At 39.0% G+C, this 15997-nt stretch overlaps 1 protein-coding gene across 12 annotated transcripts in view; it reads right to left on the minus strand.

Annotated features, from left to right (window-relative positions):
- Positions 1-15997, minus strand: part of LOC140454477 (ryanodine receptor 1-like) — a 400334-nt gene that overhangs the window by 35363 nt on the left and 348974 nt on the right. For 11 of the 12 annotated variants that reach the window (XM_072549257.1, XM_072549253.1, XM_072549254.1 and 8 more), the window contains 3 exons: positions 15497-15601; positions 6791-6872; positions 434-1728 (listed from right to left, as the gene is read on the minus strand). In XM_072549257.1, the coding sequence (XP_072405358.1) occupies positions 434-1728; positions 6791-6872; positions 15497-15601 (1482 nt within the window). Of the gene's footprint in view, positions 1-433; positions 1729-6790; positions 6873-11540; positions 11571-14401; positions 14432-15496; positions 15602-15997 lie in introns of all 12 variants that reach the window. The other variant, XM_072549246.1, reaches the window with a different exon arrangement.

Genomic DNA, 15997 nt, shown 5'->3' on the forward strand with positions numbered 1-15997 from the left:
AATAACAGGTGGTAAGAGTGGGTGAGATTCCTGTTCAGCCATATACGGAAACAACATTGGAGCCTCTATCTTCATTGTCCATAGCTCTAGATTATCCACGTAAAACTGTAATTACCATAGCATCTTAAGCTCCTGGGAGGGCCGATTGACTCAGTTAGCTAGAGAGCCAACGTGGATCAGATTGGGGTTTGAGTCCCATTCTGGCTGAGGTGGATTTAGGACCCATCTATATGTTCTATCCCTAACAGCAAAGGGGGTGCTGTGGGTCAGACTGCCTTTGGGCATAGAACCCAAGAATATAAAGAATTCAAATTGGAAAGGAAAATGATAGCTAACAGATAATGTACTCATGCTATTATCTTTAAAGTGGAATTAAATCTGAGGCCTGGTTTGATTATTTTTTTTAAGCTGGAAAGAATTGTAAGGTCCTTACCCTCACTTTTCTGAAACTTGGTGGTGTTCCCTCAGGGGTTGGAGGTTCGACTGGTGTGGACTCCACAATGTCACCAAGTCCCAGGTTCGATTCTGGGGAGCTCATCCTTAATTGGCCGCTCTCTCTTTTTGTATCAGGCTTCTCAGATGCTTCCTCTTCTTTAGCTTGATCTTCAAACTCCAATTGCACAGTCATTTCCTCAACCTCTGCCTTACTAATGTCAGGAAGATCAGCATGGACCTCATCCTGAGTAGGATCAGGCATACTAGCCAGGAGTTCAGTGACTGTCAGATGTTTGGCCCCTTCAACTAAACCACCTCCAAACAAGGTGTTCCATACTATCATGAAGAAACCACTGCAGATGCTGTAGATAAATTGTAAAATGCCAATGAACAAAGTCCAGAAGAAGGTCACCAGGGCCATCACCATCTCTTTAATTGTCATTTTCTTTATTTTACGGTACTTTTTTCTGATATTCTTAAAGGTGAATATTTTAAAAAAGTCAACTACACTGCTAAGGAATGCTGCAAAGGCAGATGGTGCCTCACCTGGAGAAGAGGCTTTCTCAGCCTCTATCATCTCAACGGTCTCCCCTTCCTCTTCCTCATCTTCTGACTTTTCCCCCTCATCTGTTTCAGAGATCTTTGAAGCAATTTGCATTTCAAAGATGGTATCCTCACAGAAGTTGACAAAGAGTTCCATCTTTTCAGATTCCCCACCTTCGTTCACCACATCAAAGATAAACTGTCGCTTAGACTCTTTGACTTGAGGCATTTCCCACTGAGTTTTATTGGCTTCACTAATCTCAAAGTAAATACGCTCTATTCTCTTACTGGCACCCATGATCTCAATGCGGCCTAAGAAAGGCTGGAAATAGGTGAGGATGCTCTCTGCCAATTCCAAGAAATTTTGCAGCCTTGTGTCATGAGGCACATGTTCAGATAGGTTTGTGAGTAATACAGCTATGTTAAAACCAATATCTTTGGCTGGCTCTTGGAATCGGTTTGCAAATTCCTCATAGTTTATCATTTCATTCTCATCTGCTTCTGAGCATGATAGTAAGAACTGGATCTCAGAAGGTGAGTATTGTTTCTGGCTGTCCATGGCCTTATGGAAATCCTTTTTTGAGATGAGCCCTCTGGGATCAGTCACATAATCTTTGAACGCATCAGACGCCACAATGTCCTTCAGTTTCAGGAACATGTCAAAGAACTTCAGGATCATTTCAACATTACTAGAAGACTCCACCAACATATCCACCATTTGTTTAGCGATAGTGCCATTCACAACATTTCCTGAAAGTAACAAATAAAAATATGCCATTGTTTTACCGACTCTTTATTTTTCGGTGTGTTGTGCACATCATGAAAAATAGAATGTAATGACTACATTTTCTCATTAAAAACATTGCCAAATTCTACATAAAGGAGGGAACTACGTGTAGATTAATGTTACAGTTGGTGATATCTGATGGGTTATGTGCTGAGGTGAAGAAGCGGAAATAAAGTATGTAGGTAACTGAGAAAGGCAGGGTGAGAATCTCCTGCTGGCATCAGTAGAAGATGCAACATCAGGAAACGAAGGGCAGGCTGGAGGAGGACTGGATAGATAGATGAAATCAGAAACTGAACAGAAGGGGGAATGATAACAGCACATTGGATTTCAGTGAGTAAAGAAGCAAGATGCCTCCAGCCACTCCTGAACAAATGTAAATTATGAATAGATAGAGGTAACAACTCCTTTATATGAGGAAAAGCTTAAAAATTGCCATTCATAACATTCTTAAAATAACTGTTATTGCATAACTCTTTGAAGAAGCAATGGTGGAAACTAGAAGCACTTGGCATCACTTAATTTTGTGTAAATAAACATTGAGCGACTGACAAAATGGATTGGAGGAAAGAAAAAGCTGTCAATCAAGCCATGATTTCCTTGCATCATCCAGCTTCAACAGTGGTTAGCACTGCTGCCTCACAGCGCCAGAGACCTGGGTTCAATTCCCGACTCAGGTGACTGACTGTGTGGAGTTTGCACATTCTCCCCGTGTCTGCGTGGGTTTCCTCCGGGTGCTCCGGTTTCCTCCCACAGTCCAAAGATGTGCACCTCAGGTGAATTGGCCATACTAAATTGCCTGTAGTGTTAGGTAAAGGGGTAAATGTACGGGAATGGGTGGGTTACGCTTCGGTGGGTCGGTGTGGACTTGTTGGGCCGAAGGGCCTGTTTCCACACTGTAAGTAATCTAATCTAATCTAAACTGATGGTAGTCTTGGTTCTCAGCTGCACCTTATTAAATCTTTGTTGAAAGGGAAGTTATTACTTTATGGATAAGATTTTTCCTTAGATCACATGCTATTACTTATATAGGGTTCATTGGTTTTGTATAATAAGTATAGGTTTAGAGTACAGTGGGTTAGCACAAAGGATGTGAGACTCCATTGGGAATGGGTAGTGTGGCATTGAATCCTATGGAGGGCACGAGTAAAACCTATGGAAGTTAGCTTTCAAAAGAGTCTTACATCCAGACTATGATTCTCGAATCTTTTCAGGACTATGAACCACAAATCCTTCAGAATCTGGTTTGATTCCATGCAAATTTCAGGTTCCAGGAAACACCTACTCCATTATGGGGCTAGCCAAGTTCAGAATGCACTCAACTCTGCTCCCGTACTTGGAAAAACTGGGGCACTGGGAATTGGGGTGGGCTGGGAGAGTTCCTCCAGAGTCAGGACACATCCATCATTTCTAAAGGCCAGCATCATCCCCCTTTGTGACCAGTATGTTTCAAAAAGATCATTCAATCTGAATAGCTATGGGTCATGCACTTGGGCAGGACAAACAAGGCAAGGGAATATATGATGAATGGTATGATCCTGGGAAGCACTGAGAATCAGAGGTACATAGAACAGCACAGCACAGTACAGGCTCTTAACCCTCGATGTTATGCTGGCCTGTTATCCTAATCTAAGTTCAGACTTACCTATATACCCTTCATTGTACTAACTTCCATGTGCCTATCCAAGAGTTACTTAAATACCCCTTATTTTTCTCTGGCTCTACTACCACTGCTGCCAGTGCATTCCATGCACCTACCAGTCTCTGTGCAAAGAACGTTCCTCTGACATCTCCCCAAAACCTTCCTCTAATTACCTTAAAATTATGTCCCCTCTTCATATATATTTCCACCCTGGGAAAATGTCTCTGGCTATCCACTCTACCTATGCCTCTCAACATCTTGTACACCTCTATCAAGTCGCCTCTCCTCCTCCTTTGCTCCAATGAGAAAAGCCCTAGCTCTCTCAACCTCTCTTCATAAGACATGCCCTCCAGTCCAGGCAGCATCCTGGTAATTCTCCACTGCATCCTCTCTAAAGCTTCAACATCTTTCCTATAATGAGACGACCAGAACTGAACACAATATTCCAATTGTGGTCTAACCAGGACTTGATAGAGCTACAGCACAATCCCATGGTTTTGAACTCAATCCTGCTGCTAATGAAAGCCAACACACCATATGCCTTCTTAACGTGGATGGCAACTTTGAGGGATCTATGGACATGGATGCCAAGAATCCTGCCTTTAAGACTGTATTTTGTATTCAAACTCAACCTTCCAAAGTGAATGACTTCACACTTTTCCGGGTTGAACTCCATCTGCCACTTGTCAGCCAAGTTCTGCATCCTGTCAATGTCTTGTTGTGACCTACAACAGCCCTCCACACTATCCACAACTTCACCAAGCTTCATGTCATTGGCAAGCTTACTAACCTATCCTTCCACTTCCTCATCCAAGTCATTTATAAAAATCACAAACAGCAGAAGTTCCAGAACTGATCACTGTGGAACACCACCAGGCTGAATACTTTCCAACTACCACCACCATCTTCTATGGGCCAGCCAATTCTGTATCCAGACAAGTTTCCCTGTATGTCATGCCTCCTTACTTTCTGAAAGAGCCTACCACGGGGAACCTCATCAAATGCCTTGCTAAAGCTCAAGTACACCACATCCACTGCTTTACCTTCATTAACGTGTTTTGTCACATCCTCAAAGAATTCAATAGGTTTGTGAGGCATGACCTGCCCGTCACAAAGCCACATGATCTCTAAGCAAGCTAATGTCACTTAGAATCCTCTCCAATACTTTGCCCTCCACTGATAAAAAAAGACTGGTGTGCAATTCCCAGGATTATCCCGATTACCTTTCTTGAACAAGGGAATAACATTTACCTCTCTCCAATCATCTGGTACTACTCCAGTGGACAGTGAGAATGCAAAGATCATCGTCAAAGGCACAGAAATCTCTTCCCTCACTTCCTGTAGTAACCTAGGCTTTATCCTGTCTGGCCCAGTGGATTTATCTATCCTTGTGTTTTTCAAAGTTTTCAGCACATGCTCCTTCCGAACATCAGCCTGTTCTAGCATATCAGTCTGAATCACGCTATCCTCAGAAACATCAAGGCCCCTCTCAGTAGTGAATACTGAAGCCAAGTATTCATTAAGGACCTCCCCTACTTCCTCCGACTCCAGCCGCAAATTCCCTTCACTATCCCTGATCAGCCCTAACCTCACTCTGGCCAATCTCTTGTTCCTCACGTACGTCTAGAATGCCTTGGGTTTTTTTAATCCAACCCGCTAAAGCTTTTTCATATCCCTTTCTAGCTCTCCTAAGTCCATTCTTCAGTTCCTTCCTGGCTAGCTTGTAACACTCTAAAGCCCTGTTTGATCCTTGCCTCTTGACCTTAAGTAAGCTTCCTTCTTCCTCTTGACTAGATGTTCCACATTCCTCGCCATCCCTTCCTTGCTCAGTAAAACCACCTTGTCCATTACTGTCAGCAGGTGCCTCCTAAATAACCTCCACATTTCTGTTGTGCATTTTCCTGAGAACATCTGTTCCCAATTTAGGCATCCCAGTTCCGGTCTAACAGCATTGCAATTCCCCCTCCCCCCAATTAAGTACTTTCGCATACTGTCTGGTCCTATCTCTATGAGTAGAGTAAAGGTCATGGAGGTGTGATCACTATCTCCGAAATGCACTCCCACCAAGAGATCTGACACCTGGTATGGTTTATTGCCAAGCACCAAGGTCCTTGATGTGCATGTCCAGTGATCCCTTAAGGTAGTGGAACAGGTTAAGATGATTTATGGGATATTTGTCTTTATTAGTCAAGGCATAGAGTTTATAATTGTTTAGGCCACAGCTAGAGTATTGTGTGCAGTTCTGGAATCCAGATTATAGAAGGGATGTGATTGCACTGGAGAGGGTGCAGAGGAGATTTACCAGGATGTTGCCTGGGCTGGAGAATTTCAATTATGAAGAGAGATTGGATAAACCTAGGTTGTTTTCATTCGAGCACAGAGATTGAGGGGGAGCATGATCAATGACCAGGGACATAGATTTAAAGTAAGGGGCAGAAGGTTGAGAGGTGATGTAAGGAAAGATTCTTTTCACCAGAGGGTGGTGGGAATCTGGAACTCACTGCCCGTCAGAGTGGTAGAAGTAGAAACCCTCATAACATTTAAGTAATATTTGGAAGTGCAAGACATACAAAGCTGCAGGCCATAAACTGGAGAATTGGATGAGGATAGTTAGGTGCTTGTTTTGATTGGTGCAGATCCAATGGGTCAAAAGGGCCTTTCCTGTGCTTCTCTGACTCCATCATTTTTCATTCTTTATAAATCCAGAGAACACAGACTAAATTTATTCAGCCTCTCATTATAGGACAATCCTTACATCCCAGACAGCAATCTAGTGAACCTTCACTGTACTGTTTCCAACGGACATGTAACCTTCCTTAAATATGGAGATCAGAATCACATAGAGTGTTCCAAATGCAGACTCACGTAAAGCCCTGTACAGATGAATGACAATATTCCCTGTTCTGTTTTTAGTGTTGAGTGATACAACTTGTCCTCCTATATGAAAGATCTGGTTATTAGATTTCCTATAGTGTGGAAACAGGCCCTTTGGCCCAACCAGTCCACACTGACCCTCCGAAGAGTAACCCACCCAGACTCATTTTCCTCTGACTAACACTATGAGCAATTTAGCACGGCCAATTCACCTGACCTGCACATCTTTGGTGCTGTGGGAGGAAACCGGAGAACCCAGAGGAAACCCACGCAGACACAGGGAGAATGTGCAAAATCCACACAGTCACCCAAGGCTGGAATCGAACCTGGGGCACTGGTGCTGTGAAGCAGCACTGCCAAACACTGAGCCACTGTGCCACCCAAGGCAATGAAGGAAATGATTAATTCATGATAGTACAAAAGCTTGTTGAACTGAATGAAGCTTTAGCTTGTTTTTTTCCATCTAATACAAGTTTCATTCTCTCACCCCAATGCACTATTGTATTTACCTTCCAGTAATGAAAGCAGCATCACTACCATGTCTTTCTGTAAGTCCAGGAGCTCCTTCAACAATTCAATCTGGCTAGAATCCTGTCAACACAAGTAAAATATTAACACAGAACTTCAATGCTATCTTGCCACCAAATTAAATGCAAGGTATGAACATTCCATCTGAGTGAGAGAAAAAGTGTAGTCACATTTTAGGGCACAATGAGAAGTGGTTGAGATGATAAGCTTAATAACTTTCCTGGTAGTGAATTTGTTAAAATGTTTGGACTGATTAAGCAGTTTCCTACATTGGGCTAAGCATTATTAACAATAAAAACAGAAAGCAAAGACAGGAAAAATGTTACTGGGGCCTGAGTGACCAGCTCAGACATTAACTTATGTGGGTTTGCCTCCTGGTTAGAATTCGAGACACACACAAATAAAAAAACGTTTGGAAGCAATGCGGGGGTTCATGCCCTCTTAGTGAACAGGAACTGTGAAAAGTGAGAGTTAATTATAGTTTGTTTTTCAAAAGGAAAGTGCACACTCACAGGAACACATGACTCTGTTCAGTCTGCAGATGAACACTGTACTAACCCACAACTGAAAGCACTCAAACATCAAATGGGGCTTCAGAGAAATATGATAAAAATTAGGATTTTAAGGCAGAGAGGGAGATGGAAAAGTTTGAGGAGGATTTCTAGGTCAAGGTGGCTAAAAGCATAGTAGGATAAATGGTTCAAGAGGAGCAGAGTTGGATTGGAGGCTGGGAGAGTGTTGGGAGGACTGGAAGAAGTTGCCTAAACCTTGACAGTGAAGAATCAAGAGATTAAAACAAGGATGAGATCTTTATTTTGAGGTTTAGGCACTGGAAGTGTATGCAGATAGGCAAGGATGGAGATGAGGAGTGAGGTAAGATAAAGAGATTTAGTGCTGCCAATGTAAAACATCCTCTGGAACAGCACTGAAATAACCGAGCCTGGAAGTGACAAAAGCATTTAAATAGTGCTCAGAATGTTTGACCAGCTCTACATAAGAGTGGGTCGGGAGATGTTAATTCACTGATGAAGCTCATCAGATTAAAGGAATTCCAGTATTCTTCATCAGTCAGATGATCAAAATGAAAATAAAACCAGACTTCCACAGGATTCTATTTTCTGAAGACTGCACTGTCAGCGCCTACCACTGGGAGCATTAAAGTGAAAAGCTATCTCTGTTAACTGCCGTAACTAATATCCAATTTGAAGATTTTAGTGCCATGATAAGCAATGAAGATTAACGTTAGTTAAATTACACCTCTACAACTGCCCAAAGGCAGTTTTCCAGTATCAGGTATATTTGTCTAAATAGTTCTGCATAACAGTATTCTTCATTAAAACAAATCCATTATTATGCTCAAAATAGCAAACAAAAGAGAAGTAATAGGCATATTATGGAAATACTAGAATAGGATACAAAAGCGATATTTGCAAAAACTAAAGTCAGGAAATATAAATAACTATTGAGATTTATAATGCAAAAGTACTCATTTTGCTAACAGAAGACCCAATAGGGTACAATTTGACAAGTTATTTTATCATACCTAACAAGCGATAGTGATGTTTGGTCTTCAATTTCTTCTGAAAATGTCTTTGTACATAATGTGTACTGTGAATTCCTACACAAAACACTGTTGCTTTCAATAATGTGGAGGTGCTGCTGTTATACTGGGCTGGACAAAGTCACACAACACCAGGTTATAATCTGACCTGACCTGCTGCGCTTTTCCAGCAACATATTTTCAGCTCTGATCTCCAGCATCTGCAGTCCTCACTTTCTCCCAGGTTATAATCTAACAAGTTTATCTGAAAACACAAGTTTTTGGACCACAGCTCCTTAGGCTAGCGAAGGCTTCACCTGATAGAAGTGCAGCATTCTGAAAGCTTGTGATTTCAAATGAACCTGTTGGGCTAGAAGTTGGTGTCATGTGATTTCTGACTTTGCTTTCAATGGGAATCAATATATGGCCAATCAGCAAGACTCAACAAGATTTACCGATATGGGGAGAAGTGGTGTAGTGTTAATCTCACTGGACTGACTTAATTAATCTCACAAGGACCATGCAAGTGGGTGCCACCATGGCAGATTGTGGAATTTGAATTCAAAAAAACTTGGAATGAAACCCTAGTCTAATGGTGATTTTGCAATCATTATTTTGAAAAAAAAATCTTTATGTCCTTTATGGAAGGAAATCTGTCATTTTTACCTGCTCTGGCCTCCATAAGACTCAAACCCACACCAATGAAGTTGACTCTTAACTTCCCTCTGAATAGCCAAGACAGCCAATCAGTTCAAGAGGCAATTAGAGATTCCAAGCAGTCCCACATAAACTCTTCCGCTGCCTCAGACTAGCACTGTACTACCTTCTACGCTTTAACTTCTTGTAAGCTGGAAGGAGGAGCAGTGTTGTGATCTGGTCTTATCTCACAGTGTAAAGGGAGTAGTCCTTGATCAAGTCAAGATAGGCAGCCTTCAGTCAGAGAGCCCAGCCACAATAAGTCAAAGACAGTGTCTAATCTCAATCCATTGGTTTAGAGAGATGGTCAGTGGGCCCATTGGTGTGGTCAGGTTCAGGGTTTCCATATCACTGTAATCCAGGGAGTGACCACAATGCGTCCAGCATGTCCAGCCCAACCAGTCTGAGATGGACGGTGAGTCAGTTGGGGAGCTGCACAGAGATCAGTCAGGTCTTGGTCACCTATCGTTTGGATCTGGCTGTCCAAGTTGTTTGGGGATGGGCTGTGGTCAGTTCTCAGGTGAGTTCAATTAAAGTCATAGTACTTGAATCAGTATATTATAGAACAGCAGCTCTTTCTTTGAAATATATTTTGAAAAGTACTTGATTGCAAGAAAACATGATGTTACATGCAAGTGTTCAATGTTCTGAATGCAAAAGGTGACATAATGGGTCACGTTAGTCCATAAACAGGCAGTGATTTGTATCTTGACGCTGTGGAAATTCACATTAAATGTGTGCAAGAACCCAGGGTAATGATTATCATCACATCATAAACCTGGCTTGTGGCCATTGCTCTTCAGCTGCAGGCCAGATTATTAGGAGCTGACAAAATGCAGAGATTTGGTGACAGGTGAGGTACAGCCTCTCATACATACTGCATCAAACCAAAACAAAAACAGATAAATGACATTTGCATTACTTGCAGTGTCTTGAGTAATTGTATCCATCCCTAACCATGGCCTTTTCTTTCTTCCCTTTTGTACTCATGCTGTTATGTTCCACTTCCAGCTTAGAATGCTCCTCGAACATTAATTTCTTGACAGTTATTCAGCAGCAGGAATTTAGTATCATTCAGGCTAACTTTGAACATTTAAGATCATTTCAGTTGATAATAAAATTGGGAATTCTTCAGCAAACTTTGTTTAGGAGATAAATTTAGCTGAAGAAAAGGATACAGCAATCTCATATTGTTGAAGAGTCAAGCAGGCTAGAAACCACTTAGCCCAGATTGGTAGAAAATATAGCTCTCAAATGATAATGCAGAGACATTTTTAGATGTGCAGTAACTCATTGTCTTGCTCACAAAAAGAAGGAAAATATAAAATTTTCACTCAAATATTATGTCACTACCTTTTCATGCATAAACTGGTCATTTTGAAGTTTGTAGGCTGTGACCATTGAAGGGCCACAAAGATTAGGCCATGGGCTCAACAACTTACAATCTATATCAGTGGCTTGAAGAGACAGAGAGAAAGGTATCTATATTCGCTGATGATACGAAGTTAGGTGGAAAGGTAAGCTGCAGGAAAAATATAGACAGGCAGCCAAGAGATACAGGCAAATTGTGAGAGTGGGCAGCAAGATGCTGTATAATATGGAGAAGTGTGAAACATTTCAACTTGTTTGCAAGAATAGAAAATCAGATTTTTCTTTAGAAAGCAAAACTTTTAAATTATGATATTCAGATAGACTTGTGTTCTTGTATGGGGAACACAAAATTAGCATGAAGATACAGCAGTAACTTGGAAGGCAAATTGTCATGCTGGACTTTATTGCAAGGCGATTGAGTAAAGGAATAACTAAGTCTTGTTACAAATGTACACGGCTTCAGTGAGATCACCTTGGAGGTGGTACAGTGGAGGTTTACTAAATTGGACCTTGGGATGACAGGGTTGTCTTATTATGATATGGCCCTTAGGTTACTCACCCTATTAACTGGACTGTTTAGAAAAATGTCAAGTAATCTAATTTAAACATAGAAGATTCAGAAGGATTTGATTGAGTAGAAACTGAGAGGCTGTTTCCCCTTGCCTGAGCAATCGAGAACTTGGGTGCTCAATCTCAGGATCGTTTAGGACTGAGATGAAAAAATATATCACAAAGGTTTGTGAATCTTTTGAATTTTCTATTCCTTGGGAGTTATGGATGCTTTACCAATGAATAAATTTAAGATTGGGATAGACAGATATTTGGTCTGTTGGGAAATTAAAAGGTTACAGAGTGAATGGGAAAGTGGAGTTGAAGCTGAAGATTAACCATGATCATATCGAATGGTGAAACAGGCTGGAAAGGCCACATGGTCTACCCCGCTCCTATTTCTTATGTTCAACAACTTTATCACAACAAATCTTCAGACATTTTGCTTTCCTTTACTTAAGACGCTCCAGAAAATATTACGCTGAATTAAAATATCCTGTTTTCAAAAACGAAATCATGGTGCAGATTGGTTTTGGTGAAGACAAGTAATTTAGTAACTAATGTTTAAAACGTACCTCGTGCCGTGTTTTAATCCAAAAATGTTCCTTTTTTGCATGATAACAAATAATAAATATTACACATTAAAATGGCATCAAACCTGAGATTATACAATGACCTTTGTTCTTATACTGTTCATGGTGAAATAATATGGTCTAGTCCCTCTTTATAAATTAGTCTGATTTTTTCAAAACTTAAATACATGGAAATTTTATCCACAGAACAAAACCGTTAAATCTTTTTGTAACCTACATGAAGGGCCTTGTATGTATTTTGGAAGGTTTATTAAGACTTCAATACAATATTGAAAGCAAGTTTGAATTTGTTAAAAATGATGATAGGATGTACTACAACACGATGGTATGCCTCCAGTCCAGTCTACCTGCTGCCAATGAGGTAAAGTGAATAAAATGAGAACATCTATACATGATACTGAAGCACCTCCTTCAACAACCTGTTTAAATAAAAAAAAAGTCGGCCATGTGAAATTGAGAGATCGCCATTAGATATAATTTCAATGATAGCAGGTATCCACTTTGTAGAATCTATACTTTTATTTGGTGGATTGTATGGGAAATTGAAATAATTGTCTTGTATGGCAAAAAAACAAACAATGACTGGAGCTCGTGATTCTTTTAGAACTACATATGATCCATTTCTGGTAAGTGATTCACTGCTTCCCTACAGGAAATATTGTTGTAGCCTGGCTCCACACAGGTAAAAATCAATTTGAAATCATTAATTTGATGTGAATTTCCACATCTTTAAGCGATTAATCTTGCTGTAAAATTCCTCAAAAAAGTTACATCTCATAAAATGAGGTGTAACTGGGTTTCTTGTGAGTACTCTGTCACAAGTGAATACTTATGAACAACTTATCTATCTCTCAGAGACTTAACTTTATTTGTGCAATGTCAAATTTATCCATTTGATGCAAAAAATGGCATAGAAAGTTTCTTAAATTTCAGCTTCTACCTTATTCCATTATGTTTCTCCTAATTGAAGCTTCACACAAATGAAAATAAAAATGACAACAAATGCACAAGAATCCAAGGCATTGTAAACTCTCAAAATAAACAATCTATTTCAAGTTACAGGGAAATACAATTCTCTGATTTTTGAAAAAATCACAACTCTTAAATGGAGACTTTCTGACTATGTGAAAGATTAGCTTTAGTTGTATAACCACTAGCAAAATGCTTATGTTACCAACTAGTAATCTAATAATTTCAGGTCTAGCAAGTTTTGAGAAAATTTGTAGCTCAGGTTGAGGTTCTGGATGTAAGTTTGCTCACTGAGCTGGAAGGTTTGTTTTCAGACGTTTCATCGCCATACTAGGTAACATCATCAGTGAGCCTCTGGTGAAGCACTGGTGGTATGGCCCGCTTTTTATTTATGTGTTTAGGTTTCCTGGGGTCGATGGTGTCATTTCCTGTTCTTTTTCTCAGGGGTGGTAAATGGGATCCAAGTCAATGTGCTTGTTGATTTTAGGACGATAGATTATGGACAAACACAATAGACTGCAGTTTTATAGCATCACACTAGTTTGTTTGTTCATTTGCCATCAGCGTTTGATTTAAAATTATTCCGTAAATCCTTAAGCACTTTCAGGATATAATCCCATCTCACAATCAGTGAGACTATTTGAACAAAAAAAAATCATTAAAAGGAAGTCTTAAAATGTAATTAACACTCTTCCTATAAAATGAAAAACCTGGTAGTAATTTATTTGGAAGTTATGCAGATACGTTAATGCAATTGCTAATGCAAAGATTGGCAAATGAATTATCCAGAAGCAAAATTATACATGGGAGCAAGTGGAAGATATACAATCATGTAAATAGTCATTCCTTTTGTGTGTTAGAGATAAAAGCAATTGTGCAGTTAATGTATCAGCCTGATAGCCTAAATGTAATGGTGCTGGCTCCATAACAAGATGGCTGTGAGTTTTAGTTCCAGGATTGCCCCATATTCATATTTGTTTACAATAATATTTGTGAAATACCAAAATCTCAACATCACAAATGTTTTTCCCTGCTAGCTAATCACAGAATAATGTCAATATTACTGGTGAGCGAGACTGTTTTACACTCCTGGTAGAAGATAATAAATGTATAGCAAGTGAGTGGTGAGCAAAATTAGGCACAACGTAAATGGTCTAATAAACTTCAATATTTCATTATGATGTACACAAGTGAAACTTTCAGAGAACAGGAACTACACCATTCCAACATCCATTTCATATTTGCTTACAGATGTGTGTGTGTATATAAAAGCAATGTCTATTACAAAAAAAATTAAACTTTTGTTATCAATGAAATTTTGTTAAAGGAATGAATACATCATAAATAGAAGGTCAAATGATTTCTTTCACAACCATTAGGTGCTCTAATCTGTTTATGATATGTTGGAAGCATTTTAATCCAGATTATGTGAAATTGTGTTTGAGATTCTAGTAATTTGTGAACTTTTTTTGGCATTATTGTCTTGACCAAGAAGAAATCAATTACTTTAGTTATTTCTGGTGAGGTAGACTGGTGTTGAAGTAAGAAGATTGAATTTTGCAGCTTTCCATTCAGGTTAAAAAAAAAAATCTGATGTTAAAGAAACATTCTAATATTGTACACTAAGAGAAAAGACACAGTTCTTGAAATGGATGCTTGGCGTGTACTTTCTGTCCCTTGTGTTTTGTGATATTGAGGCCACTTACTTCCAGTTTAAATTAACCAGTGACTTGAAAATTCTCATTGAAAGCAAAAGTGATTTACCACTGAAACAGGAAACTACAGAGGTATGTGCCCAAATGAAAAATTAAAATGACAGCATTTATGGCAAACAACTTGCATGAGATGGCAGCTGCGGTACACAAAATTCTTACGCTATTTCTGGATCCTCGATTATCAGGCATCTGTTATTCATCAGAATAAAAATGACATTTAGACACTCAGTGGGAAATTGATTAAATTAATTCATCTTCCCTACAGTTTTCCTTTAAAAGTACACAACTTTTCATCCAAACATACTACTGCTACAGAAATAAATGCTTCATGTTTTCAAGTGAACTGTAAATATTTCTGTAATTCGCACTTAGGTACTCTCTAAGAAATACCTGAGACAACATTACTGCTACAGTATTTATACGGACATTCTTTGACAAGTAATGATGACATTCCATGTAATTTCATAATGTATGGTTTAGCATTCACTCAACAGCCTTTTAAAGAAATTGCTGTCACAACATACTACTAATAAATCTAAACCAGCTGTAACAGTTGCAGTTCTCGAGAAGAGTCATGTTGGACTCAAAACATTAACTCTATTTCTCTCTCCACACAAGCTGCCAGACCTGCTAATTTTTTCCAGCATCCTCTCTTTTTAATTTCAGATTTCAAGCACCAGCAATATTGTGCTTTTACAACAATGGCACTGTTAGAAACATAAAGAGACACTGATGGTGAAAGTTTAAGATTATTTGTAGTGCAAATTCTAGGGGATTAAAGCCTTTTTCTAATTTAGGACTGAGTAACTAAATAAAGAAATAAACACAAAAAGGTTTTGATCGTACTGTTGAGGATCAACTCCGAGCAAGATGACAAATAATAACAAATAAGGTAATTAAAATTTATTGAAATTGTTTCTTCAAATTAGCATGCCAATATGTCAATTTATTTTAATTACATACTTGAATTAAGAAAGAAATTGTGACTATCTGATTCAAGTTAGAAATATTGTTGAACCTTACTCTGCACTATAGGATCCTAAACTAATATCAGAGAAAAGAACTTCATCTTGACAATTTGTGTTGCAACCTGACTGATGTCTGGAAGTTCAAAAAGCTTGCTTTAATATACTGAACGGCTCCACTCTCTTTGTAATAATGAGCAATATTATATTAAATGAAACACAATGATATTCAGATAAATGGTGTGAAAAAGGATGAAATAAGTCATTTGTTATTGGAATAGCCACTTACCTGTGCGAGCTTCATCATCATGTGTGCAAAGATATGAAGAAATCCAACAACTGCATCCCACAATCTGCTGTGAGCCAGGCTCTGCTGGTTACCAGTGCACGGACCCTGTAACGGAGTTTGCAATAAAATTATTCACACCAAACACCAATAGGGTTTTTGGACTGGTTTTGTATTTCAGCAACATCAGAAAATGAATTATGCAAAAAGATTCAAATCAAATATTTTTAAAATAAGGACATGAGGTTATTTATGACAAACTAGAACTCACAAAAGTCATGTAGTGTCTGAAATCATAAGAGTATTGAAAGAACATTGATAGACTTTATTTTACTAAAATAAATTCAATGGATAATTGCACACATTCATTTTCAAAGTGTTTTATATATTGCTAATATAAAGGCACACAATTAAAGAGAGACGATAGCTATGTTGCACAAAGTTTGAAAATAAAAGCGTAGTGGTTAATGTATACTATTTAGAGATGTAAATAGTCATGTCTCA

Source organism: Chiloscyllium punctatum, chromosome 29 (assembly GCF_047496795.1).
Source record: "Chiloscyllium punctatum isolate Juve2018m chromosome 29, sChiPun1.3, whole genome shotgun sequence".
Taxonomy (NCBI): Eukaryota; Metazoa; Chordata; class Chondrichthyes; order Orectolobiformes; family Hemiscylliidae; genus Chiloscyllium; species Chiloscyllium punctatum.